This window comes from Crassostrea angulata, chromosome 1, assembly GCF_025612915.1.
Source record: "Crassostrea angulata isolate pt1a10 chromosome 1, ASM2561291v2, whole genome shotgun sequence".
NCBI lineage: Eukaryota > Metazoa > Mollusca > Bivalvia > Ostreida > Ostreidae > Magallana > Magallana angulata.
Window position 1 is genome coordinate 54,679,656 of NC_069111.1, and position 22,282 is coordinate 54,701,937.

The 22,282-nt window shown below is 35.8% G+C and overlaps 3 protein-coding genes and 1 long non-coding RNA gene across 7 annotated transcripts; 2 read left to right on the forward strand and 2 right to left on the reverse strand.

Annotated features, from left to right (window-relative positions):
* The first annotated feature begins 424 nt into the window (after positions 1 to 424).
* Positions 425 to 11,146, forward strand: LOC128179918 (uncharacterized). 4 transcript variants are annotated; one of them, XM_052847611.1, is made up of 5 exons: positions 703 to 890; positions 4,632 to 5,466; positions 8,250 to 8,293; positions 8,445 to 8,472; positions 10,513 to 11,146. In XM_052847611.1, exons 1-4 carry the CDS (start codon positions 855 to 857, stop codon positions 8,466 to 8,468), a joined length of 939 nt encoding a protein of 312 aa, XP_052703571.1. In that variant the 5' UTR covers positions 703 to 854; the 3' UTR covers positions 8,469 to 8,472; positions 10,513 to 11,146. The 4 variants fall into 4 exon arrangements, with proteins under 4 accessions (XP_052703579.1, XP_052703571.1, XP_052703562.1 ...); XM_052847619.1 differs by lacking the exons at positions 703 to 890; positions 8,445 to 8,472 and adding an exon at positions 425 to 567; XM_052847602.1 differs by lacking the exon at positions 8,445 to 8,472 and having other exon boundaries at positions 712 to 890.
* Positions 6,476 to 8,243, reverse strand: LOC128179954 (uncharacterized). Its single transcript, XR_008243169.1, has 3 exons — positions 7,632 to 8,243; positions 7,526 to 7,596; positions 6,476 to 7,487 (listed from the first exon to the last, which is right to left on the reverse strand). It is a non-coding gene; the product is annotated as an uncharacterized LOC128179954 (long non-coding RNA).
* Positions 11,147 to 12,113: 967 nt separating the features above from the next.
* LOC128179950 (meiotic recombination protein REC114-like) lies at positions 12,114 to 16,569 on the reverse strand. Its single transcript, XM_052847649.1, has 6 exons — positions 16,349 to 16,569; positions 16,181 to 16,258; positions 15,630 to 15,713; positions 15,095 to 15,217; positions 12,856 to 12,927; positions 12,114 to 12,552 (listed from the first exon to the last, which is right to left on the reverse strand). The coding sequence occupies exons 1-6, from the start codon at positions 16,445 to 16,447 to the stop codon at positions 12,376 to 12,378; spliced, it is 633 nt and encodes a 210-aa protein (XP_052703609.1). The 5' UTR covers positions 16,448 to 16,569; the 3' UTR covers positions 12,114 to 12,375.
* Positions 16,570 to 16,644: 75 nt separating this feature from the next.
* LOC128179942 (mitochondrial fission factor-like) lies at positions 16,645 to 21,381 on the forward strand. The gene is made up of 4 exons (XM_052847637.1): positions 16,645 to 16,787; positions 17,197 to 17,416; positions 17,807 to 18,020; positions 20,418 to 21,381. Exons 1-4 carry the CDS (start codon positions 16,776 to 16,778, stop codon positions 20,647 to 20,649), a joined length of 678 nt encoding a protein of 225 aa, XP_052703597.1. The 5' UTR covers positions 16,645 to 16,775; the 3' UTR covers positions 20,650 to 21,381.
* The last annotated feature ends 901 nt before the right edge of the window (positions 21,382 to 22,282 follow it).

The window sequence follows — 22,282 nt, forward strand, 5'->3', positions numbered from 1 at the left end:
TCTCTCTCTCTCTCTCTCTCTGCTGGTACCAGAGACCTAAGAGGGATAACTCTTCAGCGATACGATATGGATTCAGATATGTACCGTAATTTGTAATTCCAATTAAACAGTCGGTGTTTGATTCCACGTCTTGTCTAGTACTACAGACAGTTTGGGACTCGCCTAGACCCTTTATTATTTCTGCCTTATTTGCGATCGTACGATTTAAATATAAATCATATCTCAATTTTACACGCACCAATATCTGTTAGATTTTAAGAGAAAAAATAGTTTAAAAAATCAATTTTGCGCGCAATTTCGTGTTTCATGATATTTTTTTAATGTACAATTTTCAAGACACAGTTGGGTGTGTAGAGTTCGCCGTGGTTTTCAAGACACCCCACCCCTGATGGATCCGTCCCCGGTATCACATATTGAAATATGTAGACACTTCCATTTAAATGTCCCCAAAGATTTAGCTTTCAGAGGAAAATCGGGTCCTCTTTGGTTTGTGTTTTCCTTACACGGGCCACTGAAGACCAACAAGAGACCGAGTAAAATGGCTACGGGGCGACAAACAAACTACTAGTAAGTTTATAAATTACCTATTGAGGATGAAAATGTTTGTTTTCTTTATCGATTTTAGAAGAATGCACATGATACCGGTATAAGATTTCGTCAAATGTTAGTTATAAGGCCAAACTTATCTAGCTTGGGTAGTAAAAGAATTCTTGTTGAATAATTATATTTTCTGTTTTGCAATACATGTATCTTGAATTTAAGTTGAGAATTTCGAGGTACATTTAACGCTTTGATCGCTCATTTGAGGAGCTAACTTTCATGTGAAATTTGTGATTTGATAATATTTGGTGGGAATGGACGAAGAAAATAGGCTGAGGCCAGATGAAACAGTAAGTACGAGCGCTCTCTTAGTTGGAATATGGTTTTTTGCTCTTTTTAGCTCACCTGGCAAAGAATCAAGCAGGTATGTTCTTGCCGCTTCGTAAATGCATGCGATAGTACACACCAGCAGGGCGACCCTGTAAGTGGGGGGCTGAGGCAGTCCTGTCGTGAATCTTGAATTTATTGGTACATATAGTAATAAAAGCGAAAATGTCGAGTCCTCATGAAAATTCAATAGTCTACCACCTAATTCATTCAAAGTCCACAACAAGATGTGTCCTTCCAGCAATAATTCTGATTCAAATGCAGCATTATACAGCAAGTGATGCAACCTCTATTAATTTGCAATCCAAGTTATCTAGATGAAATAAAACCAATTGGCACAAAACAAAGTACATGTAATACTATGAATTCAATTTTTTGTATGTAAATTTAAGAAAAATCTTTGCTGCGTAAAAAAAGTGGAGGGGGAGCCCCCCCCCCCCCCCCCCCGATGCTACTTGCTGTTAAAGCTTTAGAGCTAATGTCTTTCAGGTATAGACTGATGACGATTGGTATTGTCAAAATCAGCAAAGAGTGTTGATTTTTAATGCAAGAAGTTCTAATTCAAACAGAAACGAATATCTCTTGCTGATCTTCGTCACCTTGGGATTCAAAACACTTTGTGTTGGTTTGCGGCTTGACAGTATTCAATTTAGTTGTTAGTAACGATCCCATTATCTCCTTTATTACTATCGTTTTTACATTTCGGAACATTAAAGCTATACACGCTATAATTTGCGTCAATTTTGAATGACAGTGAAAACGCATGTGTTTGTCTACTTATAAAAGTTATCCTTAATCTGTAAATTACAAGGGTGAATTCCATCTCGTTACAAAGATATAGATTTTTAATTGTTTATTTTCCTGCCAGGAAAATATACCTTTTTCATGAATATTGATGAAGGAAGAGCAAACCGACCTCATTGCGCATGTCCGCGGAGAACTAGGTGGTCGTTATTGTTTGCCTAATTAAATATCCAACTTGATTTTTAATATGCTTAACAGTTGTTAATTTGAAATACATACATGTATAATGAGTAAAATACGCTTGCCATTTACGATACCCTTACTTCTGCATTAACACTTATAGGATCTATAAATAGCACATAGGGGAAAAACACAGGTCTACGTCATTTTTTTAAAGGAAGTATTCATATCTACTCACAGGCTTGTATTTTTTTCTTTTGTTTTTACTCGTATATCTGACAAATTTATGCTTTACTGAAAATATCCTTTCCTTTGTGAAACTATCACACTTATGAAGATGTTGACCCTTCACCAGTTTTGGTATGATAGGCTAAATTTAGCTGTCGATATCACGTGATATATTGATATTCACGAGGAGGCATTACTTTCCTGGCAGGAAAATAAATATTTTTTATTGTTTAATATTTGATATATTTGTTACGTGATCGAATTGAGCATTATAATTAACAGAATAAAGGTAACTTTTATTAGTAATCAAACACATACATTTTCCCCTTTATTCAAAATTGACGCAAATTATAGCGTGTATAGCTTTAAAATTATGTTCATCTTGAAACGCGTGGTCACTTTTAACTTTATACGTTTAACTTCATTACTAAAGTGAATCTGACTTCATGTACATGTTGGCATCCCACAATGTACTTAGTATATCCGGCTGCGCCGTCCATGCGTTTATTATTAGCAATTTTGTCTTCGTTATATTCATCAACAGAAAAACATTTCAACGAGGACAGCTTACCCATCATTGATGACTTTCGCAAAGAACTGATTAATTATGATGAAGGTGGTAATGGTAGGTGCTGATGACAGTGGTTTGCGATCAACTGGCGATGATGGTGTGACACTGATTATGACGTACCTATTACTTTTTCGTCAATGGATGTTTCTCTATAGCTGTTGAATCAATTCGCCCTAAACTCGCCGGCTTACGAGATCTCAATTACTAGTATCAAATAATGATATACGAGATTTTGCTAAATGCCAGTTTACACGCAAATGCAAAATAAATCTTAGCATAGTTCGACATTTATCACCATCGAATTTCAATTCATTATTGCAATATAAGAATATATATAATCCTAATATATAGAAGACCAGACAACTTGTATATGAACGGAGATGTCTAGAGGGAGTTGGTAAGATTACAAATGGCGGTCATTATAGAATGTATCAAGCTGCTGACACCTCGCCACCTAGTGACGAACAATGCCACGGCGGAATCTCGAATTACACCAACCAAAATCAATAATATTACAACTTTACTCCATGAAATATTTAGCAGTTAAAAAGGATGATGTCGATTGTTGCTTTTTTTTCCCCAGTCAATCCGATCTTGTCGACTTTTGTTGCAACACTATAGAGTTAGAATTCACGATTCTTCTCTCGGGTAACAATATGGTAATTTATATTCCATTATTTTCCAAGGTCGTTAGACATCTAGAAACATTGTAACAATTTAACATACTCCTGTATAATGGAAGTATTGGACTCTTATTTCGACGATTTAGAGAACACAAACCCACGTGACCAGAGGACGACCAATTGAATCTGCGCACTGTCTCGGAAGTGTCCGTAATTACGACAATACACATTAAGTTGTTGTTGCCATACAGTATGGAATTATTAAATTAATATAATGAAGTTAATTTGTTTGTCAAATGTTGGCTGTACCTATTTAGCTACCAATGTTGTATTAAACCAGCCCTTTAGATATTGATATTCGTAAATACATTTATAAAAACTGAATATCATTACTACTTATGTAAACAACAATTGTCTTGTTTTTGGCAAGCTGGGGCTTCAGTAAGGACGGATGCTGGTCCCAGTAATCTTATGGATAATTTCTGTAATACAATTATTTTTTGGAAATTGTCATGCAGGAGGAAAGCGTAATAGTGCGTGCGGGGGCGGATCTAAACGATTACACCCCAAAGTTAATGGCGAGGGGCTTTGTATCGAACGTTACAGGCATAGTAAAAATGACATTTCTCCGCTAATTAAACCTACACACATAGTTCATGCAACAGCTGCTCGACATCGTTAGCTCTGTTTCCACCGTGTGCATTTAGATTGACGGATACTTGTTCAACAGGTATGATAATCGACAATTTTTTGCTTGTTTCATCATCATCATCATCATCATCACCATCATCATCATCATTATTATGTCATTATTATCAAGCCTTTTCTGCTTAACCGAAGGTTTGATTATGCAGTGACATGCATGATTGGAAAATGCATAATACAGGTGTACCTGCGTAATATTTCCTTTCATATTTAAAAAACCGGATACTGTAACTTTTCTGTAATCGTGACAATGCACCGCATTTTGCCTGTTTGTTAGTGTAATGTAACTTTTCTAGGAGAAGATGACATAGCAAATTGCTGTCACTTTGTATTAAGTTGCAGTGCCTGCATGGGAAACACTGTCAATTATTCAAAGAAAACTATCATTAAGGGTTTTATTTAAAATTCTATCTTAAAATATGCTCTCAGAAAGCGTTATTGTATGTCGTAATTTTAAAAAAAATCTCTAGACGAGACTGCCCCTTGGGAAGGTTTGATGAATTAAAAATCTCCAGTAATTACGCTTTTATTGTGTATTGGTTGCAAGCTGTTTTGAGCTATGGTGTTGATGTATATGGATTTCGCCTTCACTGGCTCTGAACCTGAGGTGAGACTACAATGTTCATTAGACGGAATTGTTTTGGATTTTTCAGGTGTGTGAAAACGTTAGTGTGAATGGAGTCGCTGAAGGGTTTGTAATTATTGAGCCCAACACCGAGAGATCGAGTAATGACTTGGATATGAATGGAAAACAGAGTGCAAGCCGAACGCGCCCTGTGCCAGAGGATGGCGACAACGCCATAGAGCTGTCGTCTGCTGTAGTAGATAAAAAGGCGCGCGAACATCCGCGCGACGATCACAAAAGCAAACGACAGAGGGAGAGACGAGATGTGACAGAAGACTCTTTGAGAATCACAGGCAGGTCTGACGACAGACTCGGGGCAGTGAGTGCCTCACCAAAGCGCGCCAGCCCAGTCTCCCCGCAGCGGAACATTTTGAACAATAATGTGAGATATGTTCATAATCGATTCATAGTCTTGGATACTCCGGACAATAGTACAAATTTGCCTAAATCCCCAAGGACCAAGCGCGGTGTTGATAATCCGCAAATGCGAATGGCGGAGGGTGCGGATGCTGCCTTCGTCGATGATCCTCAGATAAGTGGTTTAGCTGACAGGTCCCGTGGAAACCGGCGAAACATGGCCATGGACGCCTCCTCCGTTACTATGGTCGGGCGCGAGATCGAGATCTCCCTGACCGATCCCGAAAACGCTAATATGACCATCCACCAGAAAAAACCCAAAAGTATCTGGAAGCGGATCTACCTGTGTTTACAGGACAATCGCATGAAGGGACACGAGTCTGAGGAACTCCTGAACGACCCCAACGAATACCGCGTCCTGAAGAAGATCCTCAACATCATCTTCATCACCGTCGGCGTCACGCTCTTCGTCGCCGTCGTCGTCAGCGTCATCTACTCCTTCATCGGTAAGTACAAGCGAAGGCATCCTTTGGGTTAAGTTTTGTGGTTGTTAAATTTTATTTTATATATATATTTTTTTTACAGATAACAGTAATTTGCTATAGAGTTTGGAAAATGCTATTGTAAGAAAAATATCCTCCATTGTGCTATCATTTTTCTTTGGTTGAAAATTCATTGTCAGTGTTGATGGGTTTTCACTTTTCTCTGAGATTTCGCAGAAAATTAGAACGAATATATATTGTTTTGGCCACAATTGTAAATAAGTTATGGGACCCAACTGACTGATCCTCGCAAAAATTAAATGCAGAATGTTATATGTCTAGTATCAAATTTGTTTTCTATTACTGTGCCATTGTTCAAGTTTTTAGATACGTTCAACCAACGAATTTGATAAAAATGATGTATCTACCGTAGATCTAATGATGAAAGAACCAATACAAATGTTACTCTCTCAGTTGACGAGTATCTACAATAGAGAAGTGGTGACATTTGGTGGCCTATATAAACACCTTGTGTAAACGGCCCACAATTCAAACTAGGTATTTCATCGATAAAAGTAGGGAAACAAGATAAAAAAAAAGATATAAGTAAAATTGCATACACACACGTTGTTTTGCTCATAGAACAATAGATCATTTCTAATGCGTTGATCAATAGTTCTCATCAAAATGAAGATATCCTTAAATAATTCATGAATTACTGCTTTCCAATTATTGATCTCAAGAACGGAGTCTCATCTGGGTTCTTCTGCTACTTCACCAGAGTTTCACTGCGTCAAGCACCCGTCATCGCTTTATGATATACTTCATTAAAAAAAAATTAATAAGAAAAACACCATGGTTACTATGCACCAAGACCTTTAAAAAATCATTTATATGTATTCAACTTGTAAAAACCCTTAATAATGTGAAGACAATAAAAAAAACCGAGGAAAGTTCAGATAAATATTGGCATTACGTTTTAATGAATGAATAACTAAAAGAAACATTAGTAGTAGGCGAAGTGGGGTGGATTCAGATTCCGGTGTTGCGGCACGGTACGGGTATACAAATTCAGCACGTGCGTTTGAGTTCCCCGCGTCTCTGATGCCGGGGTGTGTGCGAGATGATACGATAATGGCGTCAACAATATGCACCATCCACAGACTCGGTACAGATATTGGGTGATTTGCGATCCATATGGATGTTGGATATTTCTTATCTGTCGGAAAAGAGGGAAATTTCCGGACAATTAGGGGCCATTTTCAACGTAATCCGTAAATATGTCAGAGTTTAAATGCCGTAACGATTGCTCATCGCAGCCCCCCAAAAGACAGGACTATGCTTGTAATCAATGGTACTGCATATATGAATACTAATGACGATAAGTTATGGAAATTAAGTCCTGCTAATTTAGAGCACTTTATAAACATGGACGTCTCAGCCATAACGGTAAAAACGCGCCCGATTAGGACTCATGCACGAAGAAAATCGAACACATGTAGCTGAATATACATGTAGCACAATTTGATGCCTTGCAAATGACAGAGCTGTTACTGAATCGACCATGAAATTTACATTGCATGGTAGCTCTTCACTGAATGATCGAATGCGTTGCTTAACGTCTCAATGAGGATATTCCAGTGAGGGCCTTTATCGTGCCAGAGCTTACTGTACCACTCTCGGTAGTCCGGATTGTAGAATAATACACTAAGTCCACGATATTGTCAGGACTGTGTATATATACAGTGTAACCTGCAGTTTCTAAGATTAAGATTTGTGCAGTAAAAACGCAATGTTTCGGAATAAGGTTTATACAGAAAAAACTAGATATTCAGATTTTTAAAATACTTACAATTAACCATCGTTTTCCGGAATTTTCATTTATTCGGTAAAACGTCTCTATGCACTTATTTGGATTGTAAACTACAGTATTACCTCTATTATCCAGATTTTAGATCTATACAGTAAACCCTCTGTAGTCCGGATTGTTGTATTAATACAGTAAAACCTCTGTAGTCCGGATTGTTGTATTAATACAGTACAACCTCATGTAGTCCGGATTGTTGTATTAATACAGTACAACCTCTGTAGTCCGGATTGTTTTATTAAAACAGTAAAACCTCTGTAGTCCGGATTGTATTAATACAGTAAAACCTCATGTAGTCCGGATTGTATTAATACAGTAAAACCTCATGTAGTCCGGATTGTTGTATTAATACAGTAAAACCTCTGTAGTCCGGAACAGTCTGAATTTTATATTTACAATGAAATGGCAATGGTCCGGATAGAAGGCCGATCAATGTAAGTCGAAGCCTTAACTGTCTGGTGTGCCGATCTCTATTTCTATTTTTAAACTTCGATAATACGGATTGTAGATATATATGTAGTCTATACGTGTAATTTGAAGCCTCGGTAATTAGATTGTAAAACAGTTCTCGGAAGCTGACATGCTTAAGACTGTTTGCTACAGATCTATAACACTTATTTTTAAACTTACAAAAATGTATATACATGTATTTGGGCTTTGGCGCGAAAGCACTATGAAGTTGACTTTTGCAATGTATATACATTTTACATGCATGTGTACGTTTGTTGAGATATCATTTTCAAATGAAATAAAAACCAATTGTTTCATAAACCATAAATATTTTTTGCATTCGTTTTTTACAACACATTCGAATAGTTTTTTGATAAGTTTGATTTGATATGTATCATATTCTTTAAATTTTTATTTGATATGTATCATTAATAAAAACTCAACATTGAGAGAATCACAAAATATACTGTATTGTGATGCTGTTTTACAGTGGGCGACAATGACCCGACAGATGAGCCGTCACCCTCCTCCACGGTAAGTAGGTCACACTGACATATATTGTCTAATCAATGACTCTTTCGGTTTGACTTCTCTGTAATTGGTCTGTGTCGATATCAGTAGATGTCGATATCAGTAGATGTCGATATCAGTAGATGTTGATTGTGTCTGGTTATGTTCTTGCCAGCAAACCATGTCCAGGAGGAAATAGTCAGGTGTTGTAATCAGAATTCATTCAATATCACTGTAAGCATGCCTAAACACCCCCACTGGCCGTGTAGGCCCTCCTGTGGAGGCCGTGTTCGGTACTGTATGTATCACAGTCAGTCCGTGACTGATGCACTCAGTATTGACCGTTCACACGGAAGTTTCCGCCAGCTCTACAGGATGGAGACAATTCTATTGCAATCACATTTGATTTAGTTGGTTTTACCATTCGCCGGTTAAATTCATCACTTATCGATCACCGTGGACTGTTACCCTGTATTTGATGTAACAATCACTGATTTATGAAGACAATTTAATGCACGTATACTAGTATTTCTTTTGTTAACACCTGTATATCTATATATGTCATTTGTTAAACACACACGAAAAATGATATGGTGCATTTATAAACATTGCAAAGGATTGAATAGAAGATTTTATTATAAGAAATTCAGTTAACGTCAGCGTGTTCGATTGATTTCCTAGACAGAGATTTTTCTATTGGACACACTTGACTTTTATCCTGATTAGCAAAAACCCAAGCTGGTCAGAGACAACGCAGAGCCATCTAGAATCATCACTCGAACACGTAGACTCTCGTGTGCGCACATCGTAATTCTATGCACCTGTCAATGAACATAGATTATATATGATACATTTTAGAAAGTTTTTTATCAACCCTATGGATATAAGTGAGATTCTCTTTTCACCCGTTGTTCGTGTGTAAAGTTGAAGTGATTTAGCCTTTTTTCTTCGGATACATATGACCAATTTTCATAAAAAGTTGGCACAAAACATGGGTATGGGGTTCTGAATTGATCAAATGAAGGTCAAAGAGATGATGATATAAAAACCGACAATAGAATGGGTATGATCTAAAAAAAAATTAATATTTCCCTGAAGATCCTCTGCAGCAGAAATGCCAATATTTACAAGAAAGCTTCTTTATACAAAATTGTTCGAACAAAGACATTTGATCATTAATGGGACCCAATAAATCGCACAAAGTTCTTCAACAGAAAAAGTAGACACTGCAGAATAATGTCTTTGCAACAACACCCCCCACCCCATCAAAACCACAGTGGTACAATTTGCGGGATTGCTTTGAACACATTCTTACACAGTGGCTGTATAAGTATTCATGAATTTCTGTGGCGTTCTGTCGACACGCCCAAGGTTCAGATTTGTCTAACACGTACAAACTCTAAGAGAAATAAACAAACATTTGTAAATTATGTAATTTGCAAAACGTATTTTTACATCTGGTGTGAACGTTATTCTCACAGCGCAATTTTTTTTACATTATACGTTATAGTGCACAATCATTTTGTGTTTGCAGAAATACTGCAGCTATATATTTATAGTTTTATAATGTTATTCATGTATAAACATAAATAACCCAATAGAACGACTGTAGATGCGAAAAAGCATGCAGGTACTTCGAAGTAACATCACCTCACGTTTAACCAAAGCCAAGTTAATAATTCATTAGGGTTGTTTTTTTTTAATTAAAACACAACTCGTATAGATATGAATATGGCTTCATCTGGGATTTCTCTACATAAGCGAAACAATATTTTGTGTCAATGCTCCTCTCATTTTGGAAAAGTTTATCATTTTTACAGCTAGTTTACATAAGAAAATCTCTCGAGTAACCAAAAATCGGATCAAGCAGTTTTACAACTCGCTTGAATACATACCTGCAATTTTATCTGATCATTCTCACTTATGACAGTACAACTTATATACTCAATATCCAAAATATATATAAATCAATAGACAGTTCTCATATTGTTTGTACACAGGCGAGTAAGATAGCACAAAATCCTTTTTCCATCTTCGGATCACACGAGTATACGGATTTAACAGTTCGGTATAGGTGGAAGTTGCACTATATACATATTTGTTGTTTTGAGAAATTGTATTTATATAATAGATATATTAAATTATGCAAATGTTGATCATAAGGACGTCATGATTAAATGAGTGTTGTTTCTCTTGAATTATTTCCCAATTAATGCTGACTAAACTTTATTACTCTTTTACAGCCATGTTCCAACAATGCGACCTGTTCGATCAAGTCCTGACAGGGTACAATATGGCCAAAGGGACAATTCCGTCAAAACTCCTTGTCCTTTAAGGACATGCTGGACCACACGCCATCTACTGAAAGAACAGGCCATGGTCGCCATTAAAGTGTCAGAAACTGGCGCCATTTTTTTTTTAATACATATTTTTTTCCTAGCAAAAGAAACCAACGATATCTCCCGTAGAATACCAGACAAGATATGCGTAACTGAAAACCCTTTTTGCAAGTTTCTACATGCACGCGATTTATATTGTTTCTTGCACGCTCAAGTCAATTTCATTATCTTTAAATACGTATATCTGCATGATTTTTCCTTTGACGTTTCTAACTGCAATTATCTCAAATAAGTTCCTTGGAATACCGATATGCTGCTTTTAAAATCGATATTCTGATGTGGAAAAATAAATCTGCAGCTATCCAAGTCTCGGAGACGTGAGATTGCTGGGATTTCGGCCCCGGGTTAAATTCAACGTTTCTAGGAAACTCCATTTGATGTGTATACAGTGCCTTTCATCTGATCGATCTTGTGGCTTCACCTTTACTTTTTTTATATGTTTTATTATAACCTGCAATAAAGCGATTTTAAATTGAAACCAACAATGTATTTCTTTGATATTTTATCCATGTTCGTTTTTAACATCGGGTTCGTCCTCATATGCTGACGCAAACCAAGTGGAGAACTCGATTTACAGACACCGGAGACTTCTTTGTAACGTTCACGTCCAGTCAATGAGCATCAAATTGCATGTATAGCTATTATATATACTACGTCAGCATTTGCGGTGCACTTTCATGATATAAAATGAGCCGACGATACACTGTCACTTTGCATGTTTCCACCAAGACTCCAAAGTACATGTAATCCAATACAACATTAATTAGCGATGCAATATTTAATCAATGATATGCTTTCATTGGTTGTTCATGAGGGTATTAACTATTAGGAAACATTTGGTAAACATTGCGAAAAGTTATATATGATATTTGAAAAAAAAAAACATTCAGAAATTTTTTTTAATTGATAGCTCGTATGAACCAAAATGATTGTAACTCACATCAGTATTGTACAGAAACTACCGGTATTGGTTCTGTTCTAAGTAACTGCGTTCTATCTCAAAAATGAATCGCATTGATAAATACAAGACCGTAGATAGTTAAGTCATTGAATTAATGAACTGACTCAATACCTTCAAAGAAACGCTGCATCAAGTACTCTATTAGAGATATTTTAAGTTGCAAATTGAATTCGAGAACTCGAATACAGCCCCGTTGTATCGAGAAATCGGATATTATCCTGTTTTATCGAAAAATCGAATGCAGACTACGTTTTATCGAGAAATCGAATACAGACCTGTTGAATCGAAAAATCGAATACAGACCTGATTTATAGAGAAATCGAATACAGACCTGTTTTATCGAGAAATCGACACTACCCTGATGAGTCGAGAAATCGCGATCTAGCAATTTCCTTTTTATTCGACAATTAACACCATTTAGAAATAATTTTTCGTGAAATAGTTGAAGCACTTGATTTATTCGCTATTGTAAGAAGTATTTGGATTCAAACTTTTCAGTATTCTTTATTTACAGCGTAAATTTTAAGAATATAAAAGAGCCAAGAGAACAGATAATTTGGATGCACCGTCGTTACAAAAGAAGACGGTTTAATCGCTTTCAAGATAAACGACTCCGATCAATACACATTTACATTTATTGAAGTCAGGGCGGGCTTAGGACTACAGAGGAAGCAGAGTTAGTCTCTCCGTGAAGCCACAGCAAATCACAATATATTCGCCGATATCTTTAATTATGGAGATTGTCTTTAGGCCTTCATCTCATCTTTGACTTTTTTCAGTTCCTTTTCAACTTGTTCCACGTAGGCAGGAAAGCTTGGATCAGCCAGGCAGAGTTTGATGAGGCTGTTCAGTTTAACGCCCTCCATCGATCGAGTTCTGTCGTACGTCGTCCAAAGTCGCTCTGTTGTCGCTCCACTAACAACCTTTTTTACGTTTGAAATAAATAAATAATGAACAATACTAGCATGCATGGCAGAAAATCGATACAGAAGCATGTAATGTAAAAGGTAGGAGATAAATAGTGGGGCCCCTATAAGGCTTCTGCCCTGCTCTTGTTGTCATCTGGAACGCCATTGTAACTAGTTTCCACAGTATTCATCTGATGAATTTGCCAGAACGAAAATAATTTTCTCCTTGGAGCTCTGTTATTATTAGCAATATTATGAAAAATAAATATTGGTTCTGTGCTCGTTCATATTTTCAGTTACTCATTAGAGACGGCGTACCTCAGCCATTCTAGCCAGTGTGATTTCTCCCTCCAACACCGCCTTATCTGTGCAGCTTTCGCCGACTTCACGCTGAAAAGTAATGATATCTTAATCATTAAATCAGAAAAACGATAGTCCCCAATGAAATGAATCTGAAATTATAGTTCAAGATGAAATCCTCCGAAATCATTTTAGCAATTGATTGACAAATACTTCCAGATACTAATTGAAGTGCAGTGTGGCAAGGCACTTTGAAAAAATTACGCAATTTTTTTTCAAAGTGCGTTAAACTTGGGACCAAATCAACACACTTGGAAAAACTTTTTCAAAGTGCGTTAAATTTTGGACCAAGTTAACCCACTTTGAATTTTTTTTCAAAGTGCGTTAAGAAGGTACATCAACATTTTTTAGTATCGGCACTCTTAACGCACTTTGAAAAAAAATGTATAAATCACAAATTTTGGAGTTTAATTTCTAATTTGTTGATAGTATGATGATTTGTTAACACTGGTGAATCTATAATTTACCGTATTTGAGCACGGAGATGGGGGTAGGGTGGGGGTGGGGGTTAGCCAAAGATACCGGTCAATCACCAGTGCATCATTTACTTAAATACAGGAAGAAGGACACGTACCCCTCATTTTTCCTTCCAAAACATACGATATTCAGCAACTTAAATGCTTTAGAGCGGAAAAAGAAATATGCTCTGTTGTAAATTAAGCTTAAGTACATGGAGTGATATTGAAAAAACGAGCTGGCCAAACAATAATTTCTCCATTGGTATGTTAAAGAATCTATATAAGAGTTTCAACATTCTGTGTTTATTTTCTAATCAAATAAATCACTTCAAAATAAAAAGAAATAACACTAACAAACCTTAAATTATTATAAACTTTAAATGAGCATTAGGATGTGGTTTTTTTTTAACTCGCACTGATCTTCTAAAAGATTATATTGTTTTTGATAAACATAACTAACGTATCCTTTTATCATATTATGTTTGTTTACAAGCACATGCAATAAGCCAGTTGAAATATGTTATATATTGATCTCCACTATCAATATATACAAATCATATTCGTTCTTGCATAGTTCAATATACCAGATAAGAAGTAAATTTGCTGCATACTCAAAATAGGAAAATGCATTTGCTAAGCGATGAAGTTTATGTCATATTTGGATAATTCAAATCTCCCGAATTGTTCTTTGTGTGTAAATTGTCGATATTGCCTTATGAGAAAAAAATTCTCATTTACAACTGTTTATCAAGTTAGCTGAGAATGAAATGGGTTCTTTTTTAAATTAAGCTACACAAGGTTCAAACAATCATTTATTGTATATATTGACTAAACACTGACTGAACAATTTTTTTCCAAAGTGCGTTGACTTGGTCCCAAAATTAACGCAGTTTGAAAAAATTTCAAAGTGCGTAATTTTTCAAAGTGCGTTGTAACAGTGCAGTCATATTGTTGGGAAGTTCTTGAATTTGGAGAAAGTAGATTGTATCAAATGTCGTCAACTTTATTGTCTCAAAGAACATGAAAATTTAAGTCTATTTATATATTTTTTTTCAAAATAAGTTATTAAATAAAATTAAACGGAATTGGGGGGGGGGGGGGGGGGTCGTGTTGATTTACTATTTTGAATTGATACATTTTTTTCAGAAATATTTTGTATTCTTTGACGTTTTCTAAATTAATATCATTACACCAGACTTTCGTTCTTGACATGATGTTCTCAATCAATCAAGATTTTTACACAGCATTAAGACTGTGAAGCGATATAGACTGCAAAAATACATCGGAAATGAATAAAAAAAAGAACTCTATGATAGCGACACAATGAATAACCATGGTCTGAAAATATTACATCAACAGTTGATATATGCATTAAAAATAGATCAACTGAAATACTGAAATAATAAAAGAGATCCAGCTGTTATGAAAATGAAGCTGTCTTGACTTGTCTGAAAGGGGAATAGATGCTCTGAATTCGAAGGGGTTTCTTTTGGAAACGAACTGCCCTGATTTGTTACACGAGCCCCCCCCCCCCCCCCCCCCGGTCCGAGAAAAGAGGTGGACAGTCAAATTCTGGCTGACATGCAAAACAAAAAAGAAAACTTAGGTCCCCAAACTAAAACTTACCTATATCTTACTCTTTATTACATTTATTCCTTTCTAGGAAAATCTCTTTCTGATATATGAAATCCAAAATCAAATGTACATTGTAATTAATTATAATTATGTTACATATGTACCTGTGAAGTTTCGGTCGAGTTGGGCAAGATTTTCACAGGAAAGAACTCCGACATCTGCCTCGCACACTCCTGGCAGGAGTTTTCTCCCCCTGAAAACTTCACGCGAAATCGATGCGTGTTATCCTACAATGGAATATGATACTTGTCGATACTTGTCAAAATTGACAGCATTTATCAGTAAAACTTGTTGACAGACCCCATGCGTAGTTACATTACTGTTCAAAGAGCAAATTACAGGTTTACTGTAATCCGTTACCATTTAATTCCCCCGCAGTTTATAGACCGAAAACTCAATTGTGGAATACTCAGAGAACAATAAATGACATCATGGGTAAATTGTAGAATAAATGTTCAATAATTATAACAACCCCAAATACTACCCAGAATCCAAGTACGCGCAAAACTGACCAAACATGAAGTAAATTGTTGACATAACCCGCGCTCCACCCCCCCCCCCCCCCCCCCCAAACACACGACTGATCGAAGTAATTTGTTTTGTGTAATACAAGTGTATTAACTAGAGGTTGTCTGTGACCTTGAGTTTGTAGATGACCAGCATCGTGTCGCCCCTGGCCACGGCCCGGAGTGCGGGGGAGGGGGAAGCCAGGCTGTAACTCTCCTGTAACAGAAAGTTGAGAAAGGAATGAATGAACGTGCAAAACAACGCTAAAGTATAAAGGGTTTCTAAATCATGATAATGTACTGCTGTAATGATAATCACGATCGTTCTTTAAATGTGATGATGTTTATCATCAATATCGTGTTATATAATTACTTTACTTACAACGCTGCCTGCTGTATCAATATGGCACAGACACCTGACTTTTTTTTCTCATAATTTTGAAAAATATATAATCCTACCTTAAAATAATAATGTAAGTGTATTATAAGACAGAGGGTATATTTTTACATTTAATATGAGAACAATTATATGTAAAGGCAGGTGCCTGTGATCACAGGTAATGATAGTGAGATTTCAGTTTCATCCAATGTAGCCTATAAATTGCCGAGAGTTGAGAAGTTGCAACTTTCCTTTCAGTTTGTGACACAGTGGTATTTTTCATGATATAGCATCATCGCCGTTACCCTGATTGTTTTGTCTTGGGTCAAGGTCAAGTTTCCCTGGTGAATCCTCAGCTCTAAGGTTAAATGTTTATCACATTCCTACATATAGAAATTCATTTTAGGTAGAAAACATAGACCATTTGAATTAGAGTCGCCAAACTTAAATAGAAAAGAACCTTACATACATACTTCCCATTCAATGGAATCACCCCCTTTGTGAACAGTTTTCTGTCTTGCATATCGTTGTATTTTCCAAACCATCTTTTTATATTTTCCCGCTCTTATCATTTGGGACTAAACTCTTAAAAAAAATAATGAAACAAAAATATTTCCGGAATCAATTTAAAACTATACACTCCAAATAGTATTATCATAAAATTTTATTTTTGAATATAACCCTATGGTTCACATCAACTGATCGTATTTTTAATAGGACGAGATACCATATGGGTCCTACATTCTGTTAATTTATTCGGAAATAACCGTACAAGATTCAACTTTAATACAGTCCTTACGTCATTACTATTTGTGCACATAATGATGGCTGAAAGGTGAAACTTACGGGAAACACCGAGTCGAGTCAACAGCTACAATCATTTCAGACCAGTCATCAGAAATGAGTGACGAGGTAATTTAAATAATCTAGTTACGATAGAGCTAGAAACATGTTTCCTTCATAACTGTCACGCGTACTGACTGTAGCATTCAGATGACCGTAGCTGAAATGAAAGTCAATGTTAAAATATTGTCATCAAAAATGTATGTATATATATATGTCCTACAATAGCTACAGAACTGAGACTCTGCTTAAAAAAGCCAGGTCGACAGTCCATATATCCGCCAGAGCACAGGGGCTCGCTAGAGTTACAGAGCTGTACGTGACTGATTAGCTGTACAGGAAATAATCTGATAATGAGAATATTTACATTTAATAGATTGTTTATTCAGCTTTAAAAAATAGGACATGTTTTTTAAAATATTATTGACAGTTAATAAATGATAAGACGTCAGGTTTTTATAGTTAATAATATTTACAGGAGTTTCCCCGCCCTCGGGTACAGAGCATGCCCTCAGACTACAGTGATGTCCAGCCGGAATCCTACGATCCCGACTTCATCAGTCAGATCAGCAGCAAAATGCAAGTGCCCTACAGTCTGGTGGGAGTGGAGGGGGTCAGACCAGAGAACCGGGGGGTGTCAGAGCCCGATCTCACCTCCTTCACAGACATGAGGGTCCCTGACAGAATCATGGTGGCAGGTCAGAGTCATTGAAATTGGTCTGATTATTGAATCTGTCACAGAAGCATTCTATATTTTGTAATACCTGTCTGATGCTCATGAGAAACATGGGACAACTCTATTTTATGATGTATTTCTTTTTAAATCAATCAATAGGGTAAACCCGAACATTATATTATTGTAAAATAGCATAGCTTTGTTAGAGCTTCAACTTTTGTTCTGAAATTGTTGATATTTGGCTTTTATATTTAAAATGCTGGAATTTTGCCTAAAAATGTTTCAATGCCATTTTCCCTTTAATGTAATTTGTGAAGGTTTAAACATACATTTGTAATCAATAAAATGTGTGTGTTTGTATGAATCTTTGTGTACAAGTTTTGTCTTTAAATGCGCTGATATTTCACACTAGGTGAAGGAAAACACCTTGGAGGCAGGCATGGGTTTCAAGAGTTAGACCTAGACAAAACAGGACCATATATGCACTATGTTGGACTTCGGACACCTCCTAGAACCTTGACGATGGAAGAGACGATGAACTTTCCAATGTTAGAGGAGAAATATGAAGAGGAGAGGGATACCAACTTGTCACAGAATCATTCCTCTCGCCAATTCGTACCCAATGGGTACGTTCTAATCGTATTAGCTTTAAGACACATATAGTAAAACTCGGCTATAGAGAAGTCCTAGGGACAAATTGATTTACTTTGTTATATCCTCAATTAGTTTATATGTATAACGGATTCGTTTATCGATAACTATAGCAAATTCACTATATACATGGTGTTTTTTTTTACCAATTTTTGCTATAAAGACTTAGAATGAAAATACATTCTTTTGATACATTTAATAATCAGATTGTAAATTGAAGAATTTTTAGAGAAAATATTTACATTCAGGCTATTAATTAAAATGGTAGTGCAAACTTTTTAAACAGTGAAGAAATTCATTATAATAAAATGTTGTTGAATTCGTCTTTATTCACCTCTACGGGACTCAAAATCAGTTTGCTGTATCCATATATTTGTTATATCCAATTTGTTATAACCATAAAATTTTGCAACGATTTGTTTAAGGAAGTGAACATGAAAAAAATAATTGTTGCTTAATAAATTATAAAAGCCTTTTGAAACTTAAAAATGAGGTCCGTTACCTATTTGTTTATTTCTATCAAGAGATGTTATCAATTTAACACTCTCAGTGAAAGGTTTATGGAGGTAATCCATTATTCCCCAGCATGCATCTGTTCTCTGACGTAGATAAGCCACATTGCTGCTGGTGACTGGGTCAATGTTGGAACTAGGCCAGTGTTTATGTACAGAGTTGATAAAAGTTGAGGAGAAAAATTATGCCTTGGTGTGAAGAAAAATTTTGTGTACTGTCATGAGAAGACAAGGATTTAGTACATTTCTATAAATGAACCTCAGATAACTATTTATTATTTGTACAAAAAATGAATATAGATAAATTAATTTGTGAAATATAAGACCATCAAATTCCAGATGTTTGTACGGAGATGCATGTGGCAGTCAGTGTTTACATAAATAAAATGCTGTTTTTAGATTTCAATTTAAATTAATATAAAATTGTAATTCCATTTTCCATGTGGGGTTTCTTACCGTTACTTTTTATTTAAATGCCCTGAGATTTTTCTGATTTGTTTTTTTTTTATACATAAGATCTTGATGATATGTACGCAGGTTCTGTTTATGCTGTCAGAAGAATAACAGGACTAAGACACTTTTTAAAAGTCAGGATGCTGTGCAATGCGCACCTTGTGTGCTCATTTATGTAGCACACATAATGTTCAAACTCATAAACAAGAAATTCCCGAGTGCAAGAAAAAATAGGTCACAATAACACTGATCCACGGACATTCCATTCTAGTTACATGTCACATTAACTGCTGGTGGGAATGCATCATTCTGAGATCCAAAATCTTCCTCCATAAACACTGTTTAAAATGACAACTCTTTGCATTCCTTTCAAGTTTCCATTCACATTTTGATGATGGCATTTTATCCCTGTTACTACACGTGTGTAAAAATGCAATGTGTCTCACTGACGGCAGCATCAGTGCTGCCCTCTCTTAGATGCTTAGAGATAACCCAGCAGGGAGGTAATGATTTTAACAATATGGCAGCGCTCATAGATTGCAAGAATTAGTTATTGTAAGTGGTATATCTTTTTACTGAGGAAAGCTCTGTCTAAACGGTTTTCAGATATCATTATACACATCAAACAGACAAATTTGAGCCCTTGATAATTTTTTCATGTTCACTTCCTTTAAGAATGTTACAGGTGACTCAAAAAAACTTCGCTATATCCAAGATTTCACTTTATCAGAGTTCATACAAAATGAGTTTTACTGTATTTTGGATAACAATTTATGGTTACTGCAATGAAGTGATATTACTTGGCATTTACAGAAATTTTTCATAAAAAAATTGCATCTGGCATACAGTTATATTATATCATGTTTGCACCAACATGCCATTGATATCATGTATGTTATCAATTTTTGCTGTATAACTGCTGTAATGTCTCAGTAAATTTTTAAAGTTACATTAAGATCTTTTAAATCTGAGCTATCACAATGAGATTTATCTACCCAAAAGAGATTAAACCATTTGATGTAAAGAACTGCTCAGGGGAAAAATCATTACAATCACAAATCAAGAGAGATCCTGTATAACATTTCCCTATAATTAACCAATAAATTTTCAAAGATAGTCTAGAGACAGTCTGTTGAGTCTGATATTCCTAATACCAAACTATTGTGCACCAGTATTGATCTGCTATATGACTGATTCAACAAAGGAAGATTTTTCTAATTTTAAAACTTCTTTGTCGTTCAATTACTATTTTAAAATGCATCCATTTTGAAAATTATTTTAAATGTGGCTTTTTTCATTTCAAAGGAACACATACTCATGACTAAAACACATTCTTAAATATACAAATATATGTTTAAATATACATATAAAACCAAAATACAACTGTTGTTTTTACTGTGATTCTAGAGAGGTGCATTCGAGGCAGCCTATTCCTTTCCTACCTGGCGACTCCATCAATGATTCGCTGTTAATGAACGACTTGGATGAGAATACGCAGTTGAGAAACGCAGTAGCCAAGCTCACGCGTCGTGTGCAGGATTTAGAGGACAATGATAAGACGCGATCCTACATTCTGTATCCCACCGTACTAGTTCTGTCACTCAAACTACTGTACGACGTCTTTATCAAATCCAAATGACTATATGGCAGAAAGGGGCGGTAAAATTATAATGATTTCACGAAAACATTCTCCTTTGAATATAGAATAATATTGTTATATGTGACATCATGTACCGGTACTGTTATCTTCATTTTGCATACATAACTACATATACTAATTTTATACATTGATTATAAGTATTTTTTGGTGATTTCCTAGTCAATCATCAGGGTTTTGAGATTAACCTTTCATCATTTAATACAATGTTGACACATAACTAGATGCGATGTTTATTTACCTGGGGTCCATAATAAAAACATGAAAGCATCATACCTGAGAATACTGCTACAATTAAAACAACCTTATTTGATGCTCATAATTATAGGTAGGGAAAGTTTGGTGCCATATAGTCACTTGGGCTCCTTCCAAATCAACGATTGATGGTGACAACTGATTATCATGCTGATTTGATGTCGGCCATAAAGAAAACCAGTTTTAGCTGATTTATTCTCCATGTAGTGTTATATTGTGTTTATACATGTTCTAGACGTTACCTACAAAGACTGTTATACTAGTATACAGTCATTCTCTGTAATATACTGTCATTTTAAGACTGACTGTATTAAGAAAGTGCTTGATAGATTTTTATGAGACAACAAGAAAGATCACTCTTGCTTTGCAGTTAAAATACTGTGTGCTCAATGTATTATGTTGACTGAAATCTTTCATTTTTTGTTTTCATTAATTTCATAAATAAATGTGTACAAGTTTGTTGTTATTTCCTTGTTTTAACCAATATAAAGAATAGTTCTGTATATTCAATGATTAAATGGTATTGCTTTTCATTCATAGACCATATTGAATAATGAAGTGAAAACTTTTACAGTGAAATAAATTTTTCATACAAATCATTTTAATTTTCATAACCTTTATTGCTTTATATGTTAACACTACATAAAATAAATGTGAATTTTCCAGCACAAATTTAGTATCAATAGTTTTAATTAGCAAGATTTGTATTTTAAGCACAGCTGAGGCGCTTAGTTTAGCACACCCTAGTTTATAATTGGCCTGATTTAATGTAGACTGTCAACATTTTGTGTGACTTTTCCTTGAACCTGAGTTTAATTCTCATTTCATTGATGCATTTGTTGAGTAGAGAGTGAATAAAAGAAAACTGAGGGACCTGTACCGATTTCTGGAAAATCCTAAATTGTGGCATCTTTAAAATCGTAAGGAATCGTTCGACAGCGTGCACTTAAGCATACCAATATGAAAATGAACGTGAAAAAACAGGCGCCCCTCGGCCCTCTAGTGCACGAGGAAGACTACATTGTGCCTCTTTTGTCCCGAGTGCTGCACCTGACTGAACAAGCCGCCATTGTCGCCCCGGAAACCATCAGCGTGTTCAGAGTATTTTCTTGCCACCCGGAAAACAAACCAAACAAACGACCAAAGAGAATCCAGAAACGGATTAACTCAGGGACGGACGACAGTGAGACCCCCTCCATAGTTCTCTTGTCTGCTGAGATCGCCGTCAAGCTGCAGATATCAAATGTGACGTCACATGATCAACGGAGAAGGTTGTATTTGGGCGTCAAACCGTACACCGGAAGTTTTCAGACCCTACAGTACCACGGACATGTACAAGAAAACATCATTAATTTGATTG

What these genes read in the sequence shown, in the direction of transcription:
- LOC128179942 (XM_052847637.1), top strand. An exon ending in TGACAGAATCATGGTGGCAG is followed by an intron (nt 17,417 to 17,806) that starts GTCAGAGTCATT and finishes ATTTCACACTAG; the next exon opens with GTGAAGGAAAACACCTTGGA. An exon ending in CGCCAATTCGTACCCAATGG is followed by an intron (nt 18,021 to 20,417) that starts GTACGTTCTAAT and finishes CTGTGATTCTAG; the next exon opens with AGAGGTGCATTCGAGGCAGC.
- LOC128179918 (XM_052847602.1), top strand. Translation starts at nt 855, where the DNA reads ATGGACGAAGAAAATAGGCTGAGGCCAGATGAAACA. An exon ending in CGTCATCTACTCCTTCATCG is followed by an intron (nt 5,467 to 8,249) that starts GTAAGTACAAGC and finishes GCTGTTTTACAG; the next exon opens with TGGGCGACAATGACCCGACA. An exon ending in AGCCGTCACCCTCCTCCACG is followed by an intron (nt 8,294 to 10,512) that starts GTAAGTAGGTCA and finishes ACTCTTTTACAG; the next exon opens with CCATGTTCCAACAATGCGAC.
- LOC128179950 (XM_052847649.1), bottom strand. Translation starts at nt 16,447, where the DNA reads ATGATAAGAGCGGGAAAATATAAAAAGATGGTTTGGAAAATACAACGA. An exon ending in ACTCGACCGAAACTTCACAG is followed by an intron (nt 12,928 to 15,094) that starts GTACATATGTAA and finishes ATTACTTTTCAG; the next exon opens with CGTGAAGTCGGCGAAAGCTG. An exon ending in CACTGGCTAGAATGGCTGAG is followed by an intron (nt 12,553 to 12,855) that starts GTACGCCGTCTC and finishes AACGTAAAAAAG; the next exon opens with GTTGTTAGTGGAGCGACAAC.